This window comes from Leuciscus leuciscus, assembly GCF_965113295.1.
Source record: "Leuciscus leuciscus genome assembly, chromosome: 20".
Lineage (NCBI taxonomy): Eukaryota > Metazoa > Chordata > Actinopteri > Cypriniformes > Leuciscidae > Leuciscus > Leuciscus leuciscus.
In genome coordinates, this window is record NC_138744.1 from 37,766,851 (window position 1) to 37,785,826 (window position 18,976).

The window sequence follows — 18,976 nt, forward strand, 5'->3', positions numbered from 1 at the left end:
TATTTATAGTCTCTATAGTCATAACTGATTCATTTTGATCAGCTGATCGTCAGCAATATCAGTCTGGAACGGGAATGCCTCTTCCTGAAGGTGGCAGGTGCTCCGAGCGGATGTGTGCTGGTTTAAATCAAAGATAAGCGAGCTTAACATAGCATATATCCAGACATGTGTCCCGGGGGATTAGAAATGTGTCAAAGCAGGAATATTAGTCAGATGGCTGAGAGATAAATAAGGACAGTCGAATGCATTCATATCTGCATAAATATCTTGATGGATTTTGTGGCGTTTTTGTGTCTTGCACAGATTCATTTTGATTAATTTTCATGATTTTTTTTTGATGAATACAGGCTTGCAACTGTCTAATTGACAGGGTAACCAGTAATGCGATAAGAATAAAACTTTGCTTATCAACTAGAAGTACACAACTTCCTTACTTGAGTGAAAGTACAGATACTGGTCAAATATTACTCCGTTACAAGTAAAAGTACAGAAGTACTCGTTTTTAAAAGTACTTAAGTATCAAATGTCAATGCATTGTTTTATTATTGTTGCATTGTTGTACGTAATACTTACAGTAACACTCTCAGAAAAAAAGGTACAAAAGCTGTCACTGTGGCGGTACCTTTTCAAAAGGTACACCTTTGTACCTAAAGAGTGCATTTTAGTCCCTCAAATGGCGCTTTTCCACTACACAGTACCAGCTCGCCTCGGCTCGACTCGACTCGACTCGACTCGGCTCTGTTTGGTTTTCCACTGTGTAAAAGTTGTACCTGTACCTGCTTCCAGGTACTTTTTTTCGTACCACCTCCATCGAGGTTCTAACGCGAGCTGAGGCGAGCTGAGCCGATACTAAAATGTGACGTGGAAACACAGCAGACTGCTGATTGGTCAGAGAGAATCGTCACTATTCACTGCGTCATCATTGCACGCGCCAGACGGAGTATCCTGAATAAAAAACAGCAAAAACAAAAACAAAAACATCCAAAAACAGCATACACTCGATTTCCTCCATTGTCCTGTGTGTGTGGGTAGCGGGTGTGTCTCGCGCGTCTCTCGTAAAAGATTAAGTCACGGCAGTTTCCTGCGGCGTCGCTATGACGACCAGGTACTATTGTGGAGGTACTATCTGCAATGGAAAACGGAGCGAAAAGCGAGCCGAGTCGAGCCGAGCTGAGTCGAGCCGAGTCGAGGCTAGCCGAGGCGAGCTGGTACTGTGTAGTGGAAAAGCGCCAAAAGGTACATATTGGTACCAAAAGTGTACATGTTAGTATCTAAATGGTACATATTAGAACCCTTTTGAAGGGTACTGTCCCAGTGACAGCTTTTGTACCTTTTTTTGTGAGAGTATACCTTATGAAGCAACCTAGTGAATACACCTGCCAATGTGTCTTATCTGTGGAATTAAGAGCTTTTAGAATATTATAAAACCTATAGAAATTAAAGCTGCAGTCGGCAAGTCTGGCAGAGTGAGGGGACTTAGCCAAAATTGTGAATGTTTACAACTCTCATGAGTCATGCCCCTCCCCCACTCCCACCGATCACCCCCCCCCCATTGAGTTTGTGCTCGTCAGTGTGTGTGCACCAGATCTTTTGTCTCTTCAAAATCTCATTTTCTTTTCCTTGGTTGTTTTGGACGTCCTAGCTCTGGTTGTTAACCGAGGAATTGGAAGCTTGTTAGTAGATTTTTTCTCCGCCATCACGCTTCGTACAATCCAACACACCTGTGAACTTCAGGTGTGTGTGCATGTGATGTTGTAACGTGCGCGAGGAGCGGGGGGGGGGGGGGATCTGTGGCGTGTGCATGAACTGTGATTGGCAGTCAGATCTCACACAGCCCTGCACTGATTGGACCAGAAGAACCGGGAGCGGTGGATTTTTGCAAAACAAATACCAGGCTCCAGGTGGAGGCAGAAGCGATGCTGATTTATGTTGTTCTGTCGGAGCATAGTGTCAGTTTCAGTGAATATGATCAAAAAAATCTTGCCGAGTGCAGCTTTAAACAACTGAAGTGACAAAAAACGCCATAATCATCTTTATTTATTTTATAATTTAAAACTCCTACCACTCCAACAAAAGAAGTACATATCTACAGTATATGTGTACATTCATGCATTGAATTTTGCAAATTGTAAAAATCTATGGAGCTTATAATATGACAATATGATTTGAATTTGAATTGTGTAAATTTGAATTATTTAGTGTAATCTAACAAATTTGAATTTTATGTGGTATTTTAAATAGTTCTGAATTTGATTTCTTTAAACGAATATTGAACATTTGAAATTTAACGAATTGAAATGTTTTTATGGCTGAATTTTATAGACATGTATTTTCAAACAGCAATTTTTTTGTTCTGAATTATTGGACTGCAAATATTCAGTTTTAAAAAATACAGATTCAAGTTTTCAAGATGAAGTTTTCTAAAATTCAAACCACAGAAAATTCAGATCTTACAGAAAGTAGGTCACAGGTCATCCACAGGGAAGAGTGTAATAATTCAAATTTAATTCAATAATTCAAATTTACACAATTCAAATTCAAATCATATTGTCATATTATAAGCTCCATAAAAATCCAACCTGGTTTAAAACCCAGAAACACAACCATAGCTATCACCGGCCGACAGCAAAACTGCTTTAAAATCTAGTGATCTCAAATCACGTTAAAGAGATGAATTTTTTTTTAAAAATCATCCCCTGACTGATGTTACTCTCTACTCAAGGACCCTGACAGAAATGTAGTGGAGTAAATAGTATGATATTTGTCTTTCAAATGTAGTGAAACGTTTCCAGAAACATACTCAAGTAAAGTACAGATACTCAAACAGTGCACTCAAGTACTTCAGGACTGTCCACCTCTGACCACATCTGAGTTCTGCATCTTCCTCTCTGTCTCTCCTCAGAACTACAAAGCAGTTCTTGTGGGAATCCAGGAGTTCCTGCCAAAGGAATCCTGAATGGATCCAGCTTTAATGTGGGAGACCGAATCCGCTACCACTGTGTGTCCGGATACACACTCGACGGCCACGCTCAGCTCACCTGTGTCACCAGCACATCTAATGTAGCCGTGTGGGATTTTCCCATTCCCATCTGCAGAGGTAAGAGTGCTCCCACACTGCTCCTTGTTCTCTGGACGCTTGATTCCCTGAGCGGCTCTGATTAGAAGGAGCGTCGCAGGGCTTTAATGCGTTTGCTCTCGCTTACAACGTCTGAATGTCATTGCATTAGATGATTAAATATCAAAGGTTTCTGGAAACAAATGATGATCAAGCTCTTCTCAGAACTAAGATGTAATGACATTTTCACTTTAAAGGGCTGAGCGATTACAACTAAATCAATATTTAAATATATCTTGATAATTATGTATATGCTCTGAATTATTATTATTATTATTTTTTTAATCAGGACCAGTCATTTAAAAATAAACACATTTTCCCAAGTAGATGCCAAATGCAGTAAATTATGTTTTTGTCTATAATATGAATACAAGGAAGATTTTTTATTAAATCATTTTGAATTAATCTTTTTTTTTTTTTGTGGATGAATATAATAATACCTTATAATACCAGATAAAAAAAAAGAAAAAAAAAGAAAATTAATGATCAATTAGTGCTGTCAAATTGATTAATCACATCTAACAGAAAGGTTTGTTTATATATATATATATATATATATATATATATATATATATATGTAGAGAGAGAGAGAGAGAGAGAGAGAGAGATACATACATATGTGTGTGTGTGTGTGTGTTATATATAAATTAGAGGTGGGCATAGATTAATTTTTTTAATCTAGATTAATCTAGATTAATTTAGAAATTAATCTAGATTAATCTAGATTAAAATGGCTCATTTGAATTCTGCCGAAGGCATTCAGAATATGTGTGCTACCCAAATAATGACTATAAAAGTAAGTCTTTGAGAACGGGTTTCTCAAGCCAGGTGGCGCATTAGACCAGGGGCTCATCTCCTGTTTCCAAAATGCATCACAAACTGCTTGAGAAAGCTGTTCTACTCATAGACTGTAAAAGGTTACTACTGTACTGTTACCGTCCATAGGCAACATTAGGTAGGCCTATGTTATTATCAACTACTATAGGCTATCAATTAGGGATGGGCGATATGGCCTAAAATCTATATTGTGATATACATTGCAGCCTCTTGCGATAACGATATACAGTATATTATAATAAAACCATTTCAGAACAGATTACACAGACCCATGCTAAACAACTGCTAAATGTATTTTTTTTTAAAGGGTGTATGTAGTTTTGAGAACATATATTGTGCAAAACTGTAAGTATACAACATAATTTTGCAGATAAATAAAATTTAAGTACACTAGCTGCAGAGACTTAAGTAGGTCTAATGTTTATTATGGCTTGGAGCTTATGAAACCCCAAATTTAAAATTAGAATATTGTCTAACTGATGTATTTTCAGTTAAAAAGAAACACAACAACGATTCTTAAAATCGAGATTATGTGCTACACCACTAAGATATATTGGAATGGGAATAATACGCGCGCGCTGGTATTCAGTGATATCATGTTTCGTTTTGAATTTGAGGTGGTAGAACGGATTAGTCGTGTGTTAACTTACCGAACAGTTTCCCCACACACTCTGTATATAGTTTGCTGCTGCTCGTCTGACGGCTTAAACCCGAACCAAGTCCAAATAATGGATGTTGCACCGATCTTTTTCACCAGCTTTCACTTTCAGCCGTGTTTACTTAAGATGACGACGAATATGCGTTGCAGCCGGGTTTACCTCGCGGCCGCGGGTAGATTGCGTCATCATAGCTTGTGTAGTATAGAGCCATCTCCCAACCCAACTTGGAGAATAGATTAACGGCGATATTTTTTTTATCGCGCGATAAGAGTCTCGCGTTAACGCAGCACGTTAACGCCGATAACGGCCCACCACTAATATAAATACACATATACATATGCATACACATACACACACACACACACACACACACACACACACACACACACACACACACACACACACACACACACACACACACACACACACACACACACACACACACACACACACACACACACATTATATAAACACAAACTTGAAAAGTTGTTAGATGCAAATTATCGATTTGACAGCCCTATTAATGTAATATAATATAATATAATATAATATAATATAATATAATATAATATAATATAATATAATATAATATAATATATGTGCAAAAAAAATAAAATCACTCAATCAGAGTTTTGAAACAATTAATAGAAACGCAGCTTAAACTGATTCACAAAAATGAATCAAACTTCCCAGGTTTTAAATCAGACACATCTCTTTATTAGCCAAAATCATCACAAATATATGTTGAGTTTTGGATATTTAGTGTTTTCTGTGTTTAATGTGAAGTCATCCGTCATCAGTTTCACACAGAGGAACCAGAGCTCTTCACATTCACTGTGAACATGTTCAGTTTGACGAGCACAAAGAGCCAGATACTGTATATGAACTACATTTCTTTGTCATTTAAACCTGAAATGCTTCTTTTGAAGAGTTTTGCTTGTGCTGTCTCTCGTTTAAATGCCACTTGCTGTGATATTTTACTATCCAATGCAATGACTTTCAGACATTAAGTAAGTCTGCTTTAAATGTGCAAACACTTTTCGGGGCCACAGACTCTTTTATAAAGCTGTGTTGTTTTGCTGTAAGCCCAGAATACTCTGGCTTTGGCTTTGATATATGCAGCTTTTATATTATTCTGTTATGTTGAATTTTAAATGAACGTTGTTTTTTAACTTGTATTGTTCTTAAAATTCTCTCTGCTTCTCATTTGTCTGGGACTGCGTTAGATATGCTGATTTGTGAAGCGTTCTGCTGTAGATTCCTGCAGTTCTTCTGCATTAGTCTTCTTTCACACGGCACAATCAAACGCATGTCGGCCCAGTGGGAAAAGCCTTCGGAATACAGTTAATAATGTAGGTGTTGCTTTAATTATCGGCGTGAGAATCTTTGATGTGCACTCAGGTATTGTGGGTAGCGTTTTACATTTTAGATTTGCATGAAGAAGAATATGCTGTATCCCTTGGATATGTGAAAAATGAGCGCTAGTATATCGTTTGCGCTTGATGAAAGATGAACATGGCTCAAAACTTACTTTTTGTGTAGAAAAGGCCTCATTAAGAAGCATTTAAACCAGCAAACATGTTTGATGTATTATAGCCTCTCATCTTCTTATTAGTTTTGCTTCAGTGGCTTCTAGCGGGATGAATGAAGACAGAGACAGGTTTTGTGACTCATCATTTAGGTTATGAAATTCTGTTTAATTGGCTTGAAGTCAAACTGGTTCAACTCGTTTATTCGAGGAAACTCAGAAGTTGCTAATAGATAACAGTCTATCTATCCATCCATCCATCCATCCATCCATCCATCCATTCATCTATCCACCTATCTATCTGTCTGTCTGTCTGTCTATTTATCTTTCTATATATCTATCTATCTATCTATCTATCTATCTATCTGTCTGTCCGTCCGTCCGTCCGTCCGTCCGTCCGTCCGTCCGTCCGTCCGTCCGTCCATCCGTCCATCCATCCATCCATCCATCCATCCATCCATCCATCAATCAGTCCATCCATCCATCCATCCATCCATCCATCCATCCATCCTTCCATCCATCCATCCATCCATCCATCCATCCATCCATCCATCCATCCATCAATCAGTCCATCCATCCATCCATCCATCCATCCATCCATCCATCCATCCATCCATCCATCCATCCATCCATCCATCCATCCATCCATCCATCCATCCATCAATCAGTCCATCCATCCATCATAGCAGAAGCAAAACAACCTGGTTAATGTGGTCGATTGTATTTTCCAAGCTGTATTTTTTAGTCTCAGTCCCGTTATGGGAATATTTGAATATAATATCTGTGCTGTTTTGCTGATGTTAGTTAGTTTATCTGGTCTATTTGGCAAAGCTAGTGTTCCGTTGGCCATAAAGTCTCCGTTCCTGAGTTTCCCCAAAACCTGTTTTAATGTGCTATTTCCAGCCGGGATAGTTGCACAGTCACACTGCTTCATCCCACACTCGAAACAAATGTCTTTTAATTAATGTTATATCAAATATAACACATGAAAATTGGTTGGACGTTTTTGTGATTCCGGATGATTCCCCAGAGAGAACAACTAGTGCCAGTTCTGTCTTTCCGTCTCGTTCAGTGAAACGAAAGACTCGTGGCCTTGTGCTACAGCCAAATCACTCAAACCAGGGACGAATCTGTTTTATACGTCTTCTGACCCAAGGCTTTTTAGCACATTCTTTTTCATCTTCAGGCGAGGGAAATTGATCCCCTTTGATGAGGATATCTGAGCCTGGAGGCTTGCCCCTTCTGGATGTCGTTAAAGCCAACTATATTGCTCTTAAATGCAAAGCACAGGGAGAAATGGCGCTCGAATGAGAGTCGGCTCTTACGCTGTGGACGACTGCTTTGTGTTTATGCCAGCTGAGAGACCTGTGAGAAACACAGCTAAAACGTTCCAAGAATATCAGACCTGTTGGCCGTGTGCATTTCAGAAAATAAATGTCCAGTTTTTAAAACATTAAAGAGGATCTATACAAAGTCTTGATTTTGTTTCAGGCTCTACTAGAAACGGTTTGCATGCATTAATGTTGATTATTTTCCTCATATTCTCCATTGTTTCGGCTCCTCTCTTCCCAATCTGTCAGTAACGCTCTTGGATGTGTTTCCCGAAACTATTGTTAGCAACTATGGTCCGTCGTTATCAGCAGTTCAACGAGTCGGTGTTTCCCAAAAACATCAACAGATCTCGACCTGTGGTTAGAAGAAGAGTTTCTAGTTTGCATGACATGTGGACTCAATAAATCCTGATCTTGAGCAAAATAAGCAAGCTGACATTCAGTGCAATGTATATATTTTATTTATAATACATACAAATGTCATTTACGTCTTTTAGTTTGTCAAGAGATTTAAAGTGCCGTTTTTGAAGAGTGTGCATGTGTGAACGAGCTCTAGTGTGTAAGATCGAGTCTATGATTGAATCTGGAAATAAAGCAAAATAACTGAGAAAAATGAGAAATAGTCCTCAGATGCATGTCTGTAGTTTATAGCAAAACATCTAGTGTTAATTAGATCTCAAACAGATTCATTAACAGTAGTTATTACTCCATAACCTGCGTGACGTCATTAACCAACGCGGTTGAACAATACAGTTTCGGGAAACAGTCGTGACTATAGTTGATTTCTTCAACGATGATCGTACTACAGTAGTGAACCAGCGAGTTACATCATTTAGTTCCTGTCTCTATGAAGCCCCTCCCTCTGAAAAGCACACTGTGCTCTGATTGGTCGGCTGGAGCAGTGTGTTGTGATTGGTCGAGCGCTTCGAGTGTGTTTGGGAAATGCCCCGCCCCTTACCATAACCACCAGTTTAACACACTACTAACTAACTCAACCAGGCCCCGCCCCTTTATTCTGCACATTAATGATTATAATGAGGAATATTGTGACGTGTTCGTTCCCGGAAGAAACTCAAGACTACAATGGAGGCGTTTCAGGAGTTCAGAAACACTGACTCTGATATAGAGAGACTTTGCAGAGCTTTTTAATGCTCAAACATCAGCATTACACACTAAAGAGAGATGAACATGGGAAAAAAAAGTAGGTCCATGATCCATTTTATCATCTTGCATTGGAATGTTTTCTGAATTATGTATAAATAACGTTTTTGTGCTAATGTTTAATGAACGTTGTTGAAGACAAGATAACTTTAAACCAATGTTCCTGGAATAACTTTGAGAGACCTTGTCAGAATGTTCAGAGAACTTCATGAGAGAATTTCAATAGAAATACAGTCAAACCAAAAATTATTCAGACACCAGATATCATTTCTGATATTTTTCACTAGAGTGTGCAGGACACTATAGTTCATTAGTGTAAGTGAGGAGAGCAAAATAAAGTAAACTGTGACATATTATACCCAACTATTATTCATACAGTGACTACCAGTAAAATTAATAAAAATTTGGGCCCAAAAATGATTCGGACACTTTGATCTGATCATGTTTTGCTGAAGTGTTTTGTCTTTAATTGCTAATGCTTGGTGATTGGTTGAGCTAAACCGGTATTATCTAATTGTGTAGTTAAATTTAACAGCTGACAGATATTCAACATAATTCATGTGTGAGACAGTCTAACAGAAGGACGGACAAAACCAGTCAAATATCAACTGAGTTCTGCTCATATTTTATCACCATTTTCTAAACTATAGCGAATAAACTGTGATAATGTGAGAGATGTTGAAGGTGTGTGAATACTAATGTTGGTTTGACTGTATATAAAACCAATTCTGTAGTAGAATAGGCTGAGGATGAACGTTTTTGAAGACCAGATAACTTTAAACCAATGTTCTTGGCACTGGAATAACTTTTCGAGACTTTATAAGAATGTTAAGAGAACTTCATGAGAGAATTTCAGTAGAAATGTCTATATAAAAAACACAATTGTGTAGTAGAATAGCCATGGGAAAACATTTCTGCAACGCTTCTCCATCTTCCTCTCAGTTTTCGGTCTCTCTGAGAGAGGATTGGGACCTCAGAACGGGCAGATGGTCTTTTGATCCCTTTTCCTCAGAGAAACTGCCCATTCTCTTGATGTCGGAGCTCATCCAAGAGTCTCCAGAAACACTTGAGTGGCAGAAATCTCCCAATCCAGATGGAACGAGCCAGATTGAGGACACACACTCTCAGAAGCGTCCGAGTTCTTGCTGTGCGAGCAGTTTCAGTGGTTTGACTGGTTGTCGGACACATGTTTCCGGTAACTCTGTCCATATCAACGCTCTGAGGAGAATTTCTGAATGTCTTGGTCTTTCTGACAGCTTAAAGCCCTGCCGAACATGTCGAGATGTTTTCCTCGCTGTGACAGTTTAGTGCATGGCGAAGCGAGCTTATCTTATCTCTGCTTGCCTCCTTGCTCGTTTAGCAGCCAGTTCCAAACCCGAGTACATCAAACCCATTTTCACAGAGTAGCTGTTTGTCTCAGAGCAATATCCCAGCCATGAATGCTGAAATTCAGCATAAAAATGTAATGTATAGTGTAAAACACATTATCATTTCAAAGGCTTCTGAATTCAGGACCCATGTCTGCCAGTAGCAGCAACGCTCATGCTGAAGCAAAACTCATATAACGTCAAGTGTGTGTGTGTGTGTGTGTGTCTGTGTGTGTGTGTGTGTGTGTGTGTGTGTGTGTGTGTGTGTGTGTCTGTGTCTGTGTCTGTGTGTGTGTGTGTGTGTGTGTGTGTGTGTGTGTGTGTGTGTGTGTGTGTCTGTGTCTGTGTCTGTGTGTGTGTGTGTGTGTGTGTGTGTGTGTGTGTGTGTGTGTGTGTGTGTCGTTGTGTGTGCGTGTGTGCGTGTGCGTGTGTGCATGTGTGTGTGTGTGTGTGTGTGTGTGTCTGTGTCTGTGTCTGTGTGTGTGTGTGTGTGTGTGTGTGTGTGTGTGTGTGTGTGTGTGTGTGTGTGTGTGTGTCGTTGTGTGTGCGTGTGTGCGTGTGTGCGTGTGCGTGTGTGCGTGTGTGCGTGTGTGTGTGTGTGTGTGTGTGTGTGAGTGTGTGCGTGTGTGTGTGTCTCTGTGTGTGTATGCACACACACACACATATATGTATATTAGTGCTGTCAAATAGATCAATCACAATTAATCACATCTAACATAAAAGTTTGTGTGTGCATGTGTATGTGCGTGTGTGTGTGTGTGTGTGTGTGTGTGTGTGTGTGTGTGTGTGTGTATGCACACACACATATATGTATATTAGTGCTGTCAAATAGATCAATCATGATTAATCACATATAACATAATATATATATAGTATATACACATATGTGGTTGACTGCGATTTAACAGTACTAATTTATAGCATATAGTGTATATATATATTTACTGTATGTATGATTTATTTATATGTATATGTATATGTGTATATACTGTATATACATATATGTGTGTGTGTGTGTGTGTGTGTGTGTGTGTGTGTGTGTGTGTGTGTGTGTGTGTGTGTGTGTGTGTGTGTGTGTGTGTGTGTGTGTGTGTGTGTGTGTGTGTGTGAAATTAAATCAATTCCTGTGAGTTGTGGCCGGTTCAATTTAAATTCAATTATGAATCAAAGTGGACCAATTCTATTGCTGTACCATGGTGTAAAATATCAGAGCACTATCAAGTTGAAATATTGCGATCTGCTCGAATCCGAGAGGCTCCGAACATGACGTTTTAGACATTATAGGGTTTCAATCAAAGTGCTTTAGTCTATTAAATGTGCGAGATCACAAAGAGCCAATGATTGAAACTTACAGTAAAAATATCTCAGTATTGGGAGAGACACATTGAGTCTAAGTATATGCAGCAACACATTTGGTGTTGCATTCGTAATCCTATCTCTTGAATAATACCATTTATAAATATTGTCTAAATTAGATTTTTTTTTAGCTTTGTCCTTTATTTTCAGTAAGTAGTTTCACTGTTTAGCTTGAGTTCCCCATTGTTTGCCACTGATAAGAGATGCAAGCACTTGCTTTTCTGTTCCTTTTCTTAGTTTAGAAAAATTGGAGGAATGGAAATGCAATAAGTTTCATTAATACAGACATTGCTAAAGGCCATAATTTGGATCTATTGTGCAATTTCACTGTTGTTTCTCTATTTTGTACTTTAACAGAAAACTTTGTTGTGCTAATGCAAGAAAATCAAGATCATTTGATATATCGGCGAAGCCACAGAGAATGATGGGAAACACAACTCATTGCACAAGCCTGCCGCTTCATTAACTGACTAAATGAACAGTATTTTCTCATGTTTTGAACAGTAGACACTATGTGAGCAAAATAAATTGTATTGTCAACATTCACAATTAAAACTCAATTGAGCAACGCCAGTTTATTTTTTTCTCAAACTAAAATTTTTTCCCATGCTCTATTTCCACCAAAGTTATTTCGCTTCCTCCAGTTACAAGGTTTCTTTCTTTCTTGGGGAAGATAAAGTCTGTGGCAAAGAATCTCATATATTGCGAGTATTGATTTCTTGATGTGCTCTATAAGTGTGTCACAGGTGTGTGTGATTCAGCTGGCGAATGAACACCTGTGATGCATCAGAACACACAGTTATCACATGTAAACCTGTGTGCTGAACTCTGAATATACTAATAATAATAATGATTACCTGACACTGGAGGTGGAGGAGGAGGAGGTGGAGGAGGAGGAGGTGGAGGAGGAGGAGGATGTGTGTAATGGAAGTTGGCAAGAAAATGACACGCTTTATTTAAATTCATCCAACTGAGTGGCAGCATTGGTTTCCAGCATAAAAAACACACAAAACGCATCTAAAACGGGAAAGAGCTTTGAGATCGACTGTATAACTAGATTTGACAAGAAATCTGAGGTATATATTTACAGACCGACGAAGCAAATGGATCTGCAATTCACAGAAACAACTGGATCCAGGCAGAGAAAGCTGGATTTGTAGTTTTCATTGTGTGTCAATATGCTGAATTATGGGGAAAAATCACACCCTATATATTGTATTATATATTGTATTGGCAACTCATTAATTAAATATTTACCATCGTATATTCTGCATAATTGGGTGTTTTTAATAAAACACTGACAAAAACTGTTCAAGTTTTAGGGCTGGATGATATGATGATATATATAACACTGATATAAATGATCACCCAGATTTAGGCCTATATTGGATTTATGTAAAGCATTCACAGGCAAATTTGCTTTATGTATTTCCCCGTCGTCGAAATCAGGCTCATATAAATGTCAGGAAACACGATTCCTGCTGCATGTCGATATCCATGATCACTGGATCTTTGGTAAGTTGTAAGGAACACTATATCCAGTCCAACCTTTAGTTTAAACTGATAATCATTAGTTTTACGCGTGTTTTCACAGTTTCTCCTATTAAATCCAGTCACTCTCAGCTCTTCTGCCACTCAGTCCGGCTGAGGGAGTGTGTTCCCGCGGGAAAGTGACGTTAATGCAAACCCTCTATAGGGAGATGCTTATGTTGAAAGTTTACATGAAGCAGTGTTTACAACCTACATTTGCATATAATGCACTATATGTAATGTTCTGCATTAAATCTTGCACAAGACCAGAGATGTACTTTAAGGAAGTAAATGTGTTTTATTTTGTTTGCATGTTGATTTGAAGCTGTTTCTCTTTTAATATTCTAGATCAGGGGTTTTCAAATTGGGTGAATGTGAGCCTCCCCTTAGAGTAGGTAAGGACAGCCAAGCCCCCCCTTCCCCAAAATCCCATCCGCCTGCCCTAACCCACACACGCCTCTGCAGTAAATGCCATCTTTTGTGTGTTCCAGGTAATGATGAGTTTCAATAACAACTGATCAAATGTAAATATTATTTTATTTCCACAACTTTCTTAAAAGTGCATTCATAAACGATTCTTTGCAACAGCAAATAATTTCCAACTTCATGCAGGCCTAATTGAGGCTACTTTTAAAATCCCTGAACATCAGTAGGCCTAACCACAAGTCAACAAAACATGCTTAACATGTGCAATCGGCGCCAAAGCTACCACCGACGACACCTGACGGCTGAAATCGGCACGGTGTGTCTGGGCTTTAAGCGCACATTTGAAGGAGATGCACATCATTTCGAACAAAATCAGCAGTGGTTGAAAGAGTACTGAAAAACATACTCAAGTAAAAGTACCATTACATTCCAAAAAATTTAGTGTGAGTAGAGTAAAAAGTACCTGTCCAAAAAACGACTTGAGTAAGAGTAAAAAAGTAGCTTATTTAAAAGTACTCATGAGTAGTGAGTAGTGAGTACTGAGCTGCGGATTCTACCCCGTTATAATAAACAATGTGCACTACAATTTATAAATTTAAAAAAATTGCACATACTGTAATTCACATTATATTTTGTTCTTTGTCAGAAAGATTGAAGAATATCTATCATCCATCTTTTTAAAATGCTTAAAATCAGTACACTCATCACCATTAAAATCATATTACAGTATTTAAAAAAAAAAAAAGCATTTAAAATTAGGCGAAAGGCCACTGAGCCTGAACATGCTATTGTTGCACATAAAATATCAATATTCATAACTGAGCAAAGAATTCAAAAACCTTTAGAAACTCATATGATAGTTCAGCATCACACACCATGAGATGGGTTAAATAGAGAGATTAAAAAATACCCAATTTCTCTCCAAAACGGTACCAGTTTTAGTGTTTTGATAAATGAGAATCACTAATATTATCAGATTACCTCACCTAATGCACTGAAAAAGGCTAAGATAGTGAGCTAACACTAATTTAACTGGAACTGCATTTCTGTCAGTGCGTGACTACAGCTCGTTAATAAACTACAGCTCGTTTTTTTTTTTTTATCCATTTCATACATTCCGTCTTCATTTGGCAAGTGCACTTGCGCAAAAACATTTATGTTCAACTGTTTTTGTTTTTTTGTGTGTGGATGCAGCTGATAATACAGCTTCGCCGAGACTACAAAGAGACATGCATTTGCGTGTGTGTGTGTGTGTGTGTGTTTGTTTGTTTCTTTTGTAAAAGTTTCCCGGATATAACTTCCCTATTTAATGCACAATTTTCCTTACAAATTATATTATCAGCATTACAATGTGAGTAAATGTAGCCGTGTAAAATGTAAGGGATGATGCCACCCTTATAGAACAATGTGCATTTGCGTTTAAATTGTAACATATTTAATAGCATGGAATTACAGTGCATGGTTCATAAGGTGCACTGATACTGAAGCTGGCTGCATGGCGAGCGCGAGACGCGGCAGAGCACAGAACAGATCGTGACGCGCGTCTCTCTATAATGAGATTGTGAAGTAAATGGGAGCGGGAATTCACCGCATTATAAACTCGTCACGCAATACTACGTGGGAACGGATTGCGAAAATTAATTTTCGGTTAACAATTCTGAGAGCGCGGATTAGAAACTCGTGGGCACGATTTGTTAAACCGAGGGAACAGTTTGAGAATTCGTGAGTACTGTTTATAAACTGAGCGGACGGATTGCAAAACCGTCGCCATGGATCGTTTTTTTACTCACACAGGTGACTTCCCAGGCTCCGTATCCTCCCTTAATGCTGACTTCTGTTGACTTGGGACAAGGAAACGACGCATTTTAAAGCTAATACTCGCACACACAATTACCGATATCAATAGAGCTGCATACAGTTATTTTTTCTCTGCCTGTCGCGCCTCCCCTGTTGCTCTTTGGCGCCCCCCAGGGGAGGCGCGCCTCACCTATTGAAAACCGCTGTTCTAGATATTAGCCTAGAAATGCTATACAGGCCTGAAATGCTAATATGCAGACATTGGGCCCTATTTTAACGATCTGAAACGCAAGTATCAAGCGCGAAACGCAAGTAACTTTGTGTGCGGATCTCGGCTGTTGCTATTATACCGGCGGGATAAATGACTCTCCGACGCAAATCTAAAATGTGTTGGTCTGAAGTAGCTTCATTACTCATAGGTGTGGTTTGGGCGTAACGTGAAATAAATCAATCAGAGGTTCATCTCACATTCCCTTTAAGAGCAGGCGCGCTTGTTCCATGGCGGTTTGCTATTATAACGGCGGATTTGCCAGGAGCGGTTCACAGCCGAGGAGACCGACGTTCTCGTCAGGGCCGTAAAACACAGAGAAGTGACATTGGGGATGGAGAAACACACACAAATTAGCTTTGGTTAAACAGGCGTATGATAATTTGGGTAAATGTGTAAGCTAGATTTATGCCTATTTTTTCACATCTTCATGGACACCACAATGATTTCCATCGTGTGTTAATATTTTTCCCCGTAATAATGTATGGTTTGAAAAAATGTGAACTGCTGCTTCTGTGTGTAGATGAGAGAAGCAAAGTGTGTGTGTGTTGTGCTCACGCTACATTATGACCAAGCATGCGCCCTTAAAATAGCCTCTGAACACGCCGCTGACTTTAGACTAGGTTTCTCCTGGTCAGTGGAGGAATTGTTTTCTGAAACTGCAAAATAGCACCAGGGAACGTTTGCGCCGGAACACGCCTCCTCTTTTCCCTGAACCGCCCCCGGGAGCGCAAGTTCATTCCCTAATTTACCGACGTGCGTCTGTGGAGGGAAAAGTCCGCTGTGCGTCGGGTGCAAAATAGGAATGATACATGCGTCGTGTACAAAGTCAGTTGCGCTGGGTGCAAGATAGGGCCCTTTGAGTTTTGGTGTTGTTAATGCATATTCATAATCTGAGGCAGTTGATGTGTTCATACAGTGGCCCCAAAAACTATTTGGACAATGTCATGCTTAAATGTGTGAATGTGTGCAAACAAATTATGCTGATTTCTTCTTTTTACACAGTGATGTTTTAATGAAAAGTAAAAGCACACAGTTGTAAAATGATGCAATTCACCGCGGTTGAATGCGAAAATACATTTTACAGGCACTATAAAGTCAGACAAGGCTAATATAAATGATAATGTAACCATATTCAACAGGGTTTGAGTTTATTCTCTAACACTCATAGAGGAGTGTTGAACTTCCAGTCTGATGAAAGAACAGAAAAACGACAGTTCATCCTTCAGAATGAAAGATAATGAGAATCCAAATGAATCTTGATAAGCAACATTAATCCCTCATAGTGTGAAGTTTGTTCTTCTGGGCTCTGCTTTAATGAGTGAGGATAAGGGATGTACCGATCTATTATCCAGTAGCTTTCATGTTCCCATCATCAGCCTACATTAGATTCAGCAAACGCCTGGAATTCACTGAGACGTCTGGTCTTCTCTGGAGTCTGTGGGCCGGCCGTAGATCACTCGCTCTCTGTCGAACTGCAAAACAAGAAAAGAAAAAGGACTTTCTTGATCTGGCAAGCTCTAATCTGATTGGTTGAGTCCGCCTGGAAACAAAAGCTAGGTTACTTAAAGTTGCAGATTTAACCTATGCACAAAATTGGAATATTGCGTTAAACATTTGTGAATTAAGCAGTGTTTCAAGAGAATAAACTCGTCACTTCCTGGGAAATTGGTGCAAAATATTGTTATTGCGTATATAAGTTTATATAAGAATATAAGTTTCTGCATTCAGGCTGTTTTCCCTCCATCATAAACGATGGATGCTGGTGTTCGGGAACACACTCGTGTGTGAGAGACGGTTCTGGAGGGAATTACACCAAATCATTCTGATCACACACTTCGACTCTGGCGTTTCAGAAACACCAAACCAACATTAGTGACGCTGCGACGCCATTGGTCCACTGGTTACTCCAATTATCCAATCACAGCCTCCGCTGAGGGAAAGTCACATGAGGTTTGAGGGATTTATTCAGTAAATGTTTTTCCATCGTAGTTTATTGATTGAAAAATGTCCTCCTCAATAGAGCGCATTCGTTTTTATGTGCATTCTTAGAATTTATGCGCATCTTGGTGTTTCCATCCAGTGATTTTGTTTAATGTGATATCCCAAAATGCACATTAAATGAGGTGGATGGAAACTAAAATCTCTAAAGTTGTGTTGACACTTAAGCTTTTGATGCTAAAATAATGACTTTTTCCATGTGAGAAGCATCAAAATAGATTATTCACCTAGTATTTTGGGCAGTTAATACCAAATAAGCTTTCCATGAACAGTGCTGAAATTATTACATTGTTTTTTTTTTATGATGTCTATGAAAAGTACTTTTAGAAAGAAGTTTAAAAAAACTTCAAAAAACATTTTTAATGAGTACATTTTCGGCATTTACTGCATTCCTTTCTTTTCATTGTCTATGAAAAGCACTGATTTGAAGTTTTAAATACTTTTGGATCATAAATCTACACCTAAAGCATATTCCGATATTTTCTGTGTATTAGTTTGTGGAAATTGCCGTCCCATAATTTATCATCAAGGCATAATTGACAGCCAGCCAATGAATGGCTCCATGGTAGAAATGTAAATAATTGATCATATTGCATGTTCATCATTAATAATTAAAGTGCCCCTATTATGCTAATGTAAAGGTTCTTATTTGGTTTTGGAGTCTCTTACAACGGGTTTACATGCATCCAAGTCAACAAACACTTTAATTTCAGAGTCTGAAACGGTTCGTTTGAAGATTCAGTCTCTCTAAACTCCTCCTTTCCGAGATTGATTCTTTCTTTAGGAGACAATAGCTTTATTTGTCGTGCACTTTGATCTTTAAAACATTGCAGATCTGTTAATATTCCCAAACAGCTGTATTACACACTGCATGACATGTAATATGCAAAAAAGCACTTTAAGGCGAGACACGGCAGGCAAAAACATCGTTTTTTTTTTTTTACCGGTCAATTTTGAGGTTTGGGGATATTTGTCTTCAATAACATGTCTTCTTTCAGACTTGTGGTGGAAAAAAGTCCGAAATACTCATTTAGGTCTTTATTTTTCTACACTTTGTCTCTTTGCGTCTGTAGATTTCTCATAAATTAAACAAAAGTTGGCGTTGTAAATCCTCCCGCTGCTCCACGATCTCTGTCTGCTCCCTGTCATCACACACACCGTTAGAAAGCTCTCTCTCTCCTGTACAATCCTGTCGGATCCAAATATGGTCATTTCCTTTATATCAGCAACCAATTGTGAAAGTAAAAGGGCTGAATGCACAATCTCATTGGCTGATGATAAATCTTTAAAGCCCGTTTTCTCAAAATGACTTTTCTCTCATTCTCCAAGTCCGAAATCTCCACTTCAGTCGCACCGATATACACCAAACCTTTCAGTCTTGTACCAAGTTATATTATGAAGACATTTACAGAGGGATCTGTAAATATATTATTCCTAGCCTGATTTATATAACATTTTATTCCAAAAAACATGGCGAAAATAATTTTTTTAAGGCTATTGACAGTATATTCTGATTTACAGGATAACAAAAGTAGAAATCCATAAATCCCTTTCCCATCTAATATGTGAACACAATGAAAAAATAATTTTGAACCTTGCT

General features: G+C 38.6%; 1 protein-coding gene across 2 annotated transcripts in view; it reads left to right on the forward strand.

The window, feature by feature from the left end:
* Positions 1–18,976, forward strand: part of csmd3a (CUB and Sushi multiple domains 3a) — a 350,983-nt gene that overhangs the window by 47,070 nt on the left and 284,937 nt on the right. For both annotated transcript variants that reach the window (XM_082150056.1, XM_082150057.1), the window contains exon 4: positions 2,903–3,097. In XM_082150056.1, the coding sequence (XP_082006182.1) occupies positions 2,903–3,097 (195 nt within the window). The remainder of the gene's footprint in view (positions 1–2,902; positions 3,098–18,976) is intronic.